Source organism: Lissotriton helveticus, chromosome 4_1 (assembly GCF_964261635.1).
Source record: "Lissotriton helveticus chromosome 4_1, aLisHel1.1, whole genome shotgun sequence".
In the NCBI taxonomy this organism is placed as follows: Eukaryota; Metazoa; Chordata; class Amphibia; order Caudata; family Salamandridae; genus Lissotriton; species Lissotriton helveticus.
In genome coordinates this window covers 270,230,887-270,236,886 of record NC_136063.1, presented here as the reverse complement: position 1 = coordinate 270,236,886, position 6,000 = coordinate 270,230,887, and the positions used below count along the sequence as shown (strand labels likewise).

Here is a 6,000-nt window from a genome sequence, read left to right as displayed (position 1 = left end):
CACCTCTGTTTCTCATTCGACCTCCTTTTGATCTTCTGTTTTTTGTGTAGTTGCGATTGTAGCTGGAATCTGAGGTATCGGATCCTGTGTAAGATCCATCACTATCAGTATTGTAGCCTGGACTTCTCCCTGTAGGGGTGTAGTCCTCCTTCGTATATGGGTATACTTTTTCATGAGAAAAGGATTTTTTGTCCTTGTGAAAGGCAGTGGTGCATCATAAAATTCATAAACGTGTGCACTAACATGACAGGTAGCATGACAGGTGTTGAGGACAGTTTCTCCATGTGCCAACGCAGTGGTGGCAGATTTATGCCTGCTGGAATGGACACTCAGACCCCCCCGCCTGCGGCTCCTGTTTGGCCAATACATAGTAGATCTTAAGGTAGAGGACTATCCACCTCGACAGACACTTTTCTGCACAGCCTTTCCCTTTTTCACCCCCGAGAACCCCACAGAAAGCTGATTGTCCACCTGATGGTTCTTTGTACGATCAAAGTAGAAGAATGCTTTTTGGGGTCAAACCAATGGAGCGTCTCGTTCTCTTTTGAGGGGTGAGTCTGTGCAATGGGCACTGGGAGAGTGATGGATTACCCAACATGGAAATGAGTCATGACTTTCTGTAAGAGAGCAACCCAAGTCCTCCAGCACCAGTTTATCCAGTAAAAAGATGATGTAGGGCTGTTGTATTACTGTCCACTCATGCAATGAAGTCATCGCAAAGAGGAAGACTATCTTCAATCTTAGAAAATGCAATGAGCAGCTGTTCATGGGAATGAAGGGAGTACACAATGAGAAATGTCAAGACCAAATTAAGGTCCCACTGTGCCATCACAAACTGGGAGGTAAAGTGTTAAATATTTAATATACTGCATCACAAAAGATTATTAAAACAAGGACAGTTGGTCTGGCAAAACCCAAAAGGCTGAAAGGGACTCCAAATAACTTAATAGTACCCGTTGCCAGGCCTTGACGAGGCAAAAATAAAATGAACCATAAAACATCTAACAGTTTGGCTTGTAAAGGGTATGTTTCCCGGTGCCCAGCGTAAATGGACTTCCTAGACAAACACATTAGAACAGAATAACATTCACAACCTCAGGTGATAGATCATAAATTGTTAACAACCGCTGCTTAGTTGCTGGGCATGGAGGTGTAAATTGCAAGGGTTTGGCTCTGACAGAAGATCCTCCTGGACTGGTAACCTGATTGAAGGACAGACGCTCATGCCCAGAAGTTCCGGGTACGGCACTCACCTGGCTCAATCCGGACCCACTAGGATGACTTGCTTCCATTTCTTGTGCTTCTTACCCCTACCTGAGAGCTTGTAGCGTGATGAACACTGATCTCTGGAGCAGTTCGACTCCAAGAACGGGACCGAGAATGAACCTAGGGCGTGGAGCGCTGACTGGGAATGGTCCCGGTGAGGAGTCTTTTGTTTATGTTTGGAGACAAAGTTTCAACTCTCATTCCCTGATGGCCTTTGGGTTCATCGACACACCAGGGATTCAATGAGCACTACCTACATTGATGAACCCAATGTCATTGTCACCACTATCTATCATTCTTTCCAAAAAAACAGTAGTTATGGGACTGAGAAATTGAACACATACAGGCTTTTATAAGACTTGCTTTACCAGTTTATTGTAAGACCATATTGGAGCACACAGTTAGGTTTTGCTCTCTAATGCAAACTGAAAACAACTTATGGATGTACTGAAAGGCAAAATAAGTCCAGGCAATGAATACCTGTTACACAAAGCAGTATGCTGTTAATTGTACAACAGCTTAACATATAAAACTACAACAATGAGCTACCTTCAGCCTGTTTGTGCATTCAGTATGTAAATATTCAATTTTTGCAGGAATTCATTTGACATGGAAATAAATTCAGGGAGCTAATTAGCTCTTCGGAATACATAATTGCGTTTAATTTGTTCATTCATAATTTCTTAAATGTGCTTTTCCGTAATAAGCTTTTTGCCACGAATCAAAAAGCTGATATATTTATACAGTCAATTCATAAAACAGATAATAAATATGTCGTGCATGCAGGACTCTTCAAATCTTAAGCATTTCTACTACTCATTTTGACAGAATCACAATAACTTTCACGGAATACAACGTTGCAAAGTTTTGAAATTGGCTCCTTTTAAATCATACACTTTTCATAATTTATGTTTTGGTAAGAATTACAAATTGAAGGTTATAATAACAAATCACGGTTAGTTTGCCTCAAACTACTCTGAAATGTCAGGGTCAAAATAAAATTATAATTCAAAACCATTCAAGGAATGCAAGGAGCGGGCAGTGTTTCTAAAAGAATGCTTGAGGAAATATGTTTAAATATAAAAGGAATGCAAAATATGCCCAAATAAATTACTTTGCCTTTAACTCCTGGTTTAATGCGTCCATTAAAACAAATGCTACTCACATTCACACAATTCATTGTACTTACACAGGTTTAACACAGCTAAAGAGTGTTACAAATGGGCCAGAAACTATTTAGGTTGCCGAATGATGGGTGTTAAGCTATTAAACTCCTTAAAAAAATAGTTTACCAAAGCCCCTTCATTTAAAGAGCTCTCAGTAACCTGAAAAATACCCTAAAATGTATTGCTTATTTAATACTATTTAAGGAAAAGAAACGCATTTACACAGGTTAAGCTAATGTAACATCCAATATGGATTAACATAAGCTTAATTTAGAATCCAACTGAATTGTACATAAATTAGTCTCATCTGACATTCAGGTCGGAAAACAAATGAAACACTTGTACAGAAGGCAAATTTCAGCAAAGCTAGTATTCACTTATAAACATGCATGCATAATGTAAACAGGCTGGTATTTCCCAGAGTCCTTTATTCTACTAGATGTCCACAGTTCTGTCCACATACGATTATGAAAACTTGGAAGTAGGATTTCCGCTGGATAGAAATAGTTATGTTCTTGTGGCTGTAGTTTGTCGTCACAGGGATAGAACCTCCCAAGGCATAAAAAGGAAACCCAAACTGTTGTGTGTATATATACAGCCCATAAAATGATACTGATATTTATGAGGTCCGTGGATTTTTACAAGTTGTAAATTTGCTTTACAGTCCACTGTTTATAATAAAAACCTATCCGAGTTTCATATTTATAAACTGCATGTGTACACATGCAATTAAAGGTAATTTTATCGGCCTCCCTTCCTGACTTTCAAAATAAATGTAATTCCAAGTTTCGACCTTTTATTTATGACAATAAATTTGCAAATAGTGAGGATATATTGTAAATGAGCAGGCAGCTATGAACAGATAATGGGGTTGAACAACCTAAGGGTAGTAAGCTGGCATGGAATGTACATATATTTAAACAGCAAAGACAATTCCAAGTTGTAAACGCCGTTGACAGCTGCAGCAAACCCAATAGGTGTGCCAGGTTTCAAGGCTACCTTAATACTGGCAAAGGCAGAATTTAAGTATATTTACAAAACATATATAATACACCTAATAAGGTGGACTTTAACTCAATAATTGTTTAACATCCGCTATTTACACACTATGTGTACAAGGGCACGTTAAGTCAGCAAAGTTTCACTTCTGCTGAGTAACCTGCCAATTGACAGTTGTGAAATAAGAAATTCCTTTTTTTTTTAATCCGACAGTATGTGCACAAAAGACACCGGGAAGACTCCTTTTCTCTCCGTCTGTCCTTCAATGTGACCAATCTGCAAAAAAAAAAATACATTTTGTATTACTTAAAAAAAAATAAAAAAAAAATAAAAACAAATATATATATATATATATATATGTATATACATATACACACACACACACACATGCTTTTCAAAGTAAAATGCAACTCTACTCAGGAGAGCAGGTTAAACAGTTCTGTTATATTTCATTTTAGTCATATTCTGTAGAACATTCATTATCCCAAAAATATGCAAGTGTTTTAGGCAAACAGCCATACAAGTGCTGAAGAACAAGTTACTTACCTTCGGAAACAATATATCTGTAAGAAGTACGAGTTACTTACCTTCGGTAATGATGTATCTGGTAGAGACAATTCTAGCTGCAGATTCCTTAACGTAGAATTATCCCAAGGCGTGAGACTGGATCCGGATTTTTTTTTTTGCCCAGTATTCCTGCGCGCTGGGGAAACTGCATTACCCGACTCCGCCCTGACGTCCGCACACGTGACGTCAGAGAGGTCACATAAGTCCCACCCCGCCGCGCCTACGTCAGTTTTCTTCAGAGAACATTTCCGCGCCACAACACAGAGCTATCAGACAAAACTGTGAAAGTATGGGAACAGTATAGGAACAGTGTGCGAAAGAGCAGAAACATAGAAAAGGAATGGTGAGGAACAACACCATAAGGTGCAGTGCCAGACACTGCAGCACCTAAGGGCAGGGAAAAGAATAAAGGACAGAGCACCGCCCTGACCAGCAACCCTGCCAGTACGGAAATAGCCCCCCTAGAGACAAATAACATATGAAAAATTGTCATGATAACATGTAGCAGGACTACAACCCCAATCAATAACAATGAAGGGGAACCAGTCCGGGACAAACAAGGAACGACAAACCCCAGAACAGCCCCAGCACAGAATGTGACATCCCCCATAAGGAACAAGGGCAGAGGCCCAGCCAAAAGACCCCAACCCAGAGGGCAGCATAGGAGCCAGAACCCCTAGTACTGAAATGGGAAAGAGGGAAGGGGGTGAAGTAGCCCCAACCTAGAGCAACCAGAGCGTAAAGGCACAGAAGCACCTATAAACCCATCCTCCAATGACCAAAAGGAGGAATCGGAACAAATAACAGGACAACATTCTGCCAAAAAAGAGCGAAAGAATGCACTCACAGAAGACATAGCCACCCACAGGGAGACGAGTGCAGAAGACAAAGCTAAGGGTCTTCGCAGAAAGGGGAGGAAGGGCAGGTCGTGAAGGAATCTGCGGCTCCAATTGTCTCTACCAGATACATCGTTACGAACGGTAAGTAACTCGTACATCTGATAGAGACTACTAGCCACAGATTCCTTAACGTAGAATAGACACCCTAGACATACCCAAGGAGGAGGAGGGTCTGCGAGAGTACCCCACCAGCCTGGACATAATAGAGAGTCCCACAGGGGACTAGGCCAACAGACAGGGAAAAGAACTCTGTCCCCCCAGGCAAGGGAAACACCTGCATCCAGAAGACCCCCAACCCCAGAGGGGATGCGGGAAGACAAGAAGAGGCAGCCCACCGTCAAGCAGCAGGAGAAACAAGGGCAAGGCTAAGGAGGCCAAAGCGCCCCACACCCATTCAGGGTATCAAGAATCTCCACCAGGAGCCCCAGGGCCCAAGCAATTAAGAGGAGCACCTAGGAAAAAGAGCAACCTAGAGACTCCAAGGAAAAGAGGTAGAGTGAAGGCAAGCCCCTCTCCCCCTCGGGAACACCCAGTAAAGAGGGCAGCCGAGCCTATCACAGCCGGAAGGCAATGGTCAAGACAGAACTGCGCCTTCGGCAATAAGGCAGGCGGAGCAGACAGGTAGCCCGAGGTCACCCAGGGGAACCGCCCAACACCCCGCAGGGACAGACAGCGCCCGAGGAGGCACAAGAAACTCCAGAACCACTGCAGCCCCAGGGACGAGAGGGAGAACTGAAGACAGGGCCCACTGGAAGAGGGTTGAACACACCCCAGCCTCAAGCCGCGGACAAGGCAAGGACGACTGTCCCGCTAAAGTGCCAGAAGGCAGAGTGATGCAAAGACAGCAGGTCAGCACCACAGACACAGCCCGCTGCAGGCAACAGCACGGAACGGTGCACCCAGGACAAGACAGACGCCAGACAAAGACAGAGGCCAGGAAGGCCAAGAAGGCCCCGGACACACCCCAAGGGAGAAGTCCGCATACACGGCCCAAACAACAAAAGAAGCGTAGCCAGGCAGAGCGACGATGCAAGGCCGCTGACAGCAGGCCAGACCAGGCTGGCAACGCAGCGACCCCGGAGAAGGACAGCCTGGGGCGTAGC

At 43.4% G+C, this 6,000-nt stretch overlaps 1 protein-coding gene across 3 annotated transcripts in view; it reads right to left on the bottom strand.

Moving 5' to 3' along the window:
* Positions 1-1,614: 1,614 nt before the first annotated feature.
* The window catches only part of ASAP1 (ArfGAP with SH3 domain, ankyrin repeat and PH domain 1), a 2,040,747-nt gene continuing 2,036,361 nt past the window's right edge, over positions 1,615-6,000 (bottom strand). For all 3 annotated transcript variants that reach the window (XM_078686749.1, XM_078686753.1, XM_078686750.1), the window contains one exon: positions 1,615-3,707. In XM_078686749.1, the coding sequence (XP_078542875.1) occupies positions 3,633-3,707 (75 nt within the window). In that variant the 3' untranslated portion in view covers positions 1,615-3,632. The remainder of the gene's footprint in view (positions 3,708-6,000) is intronic.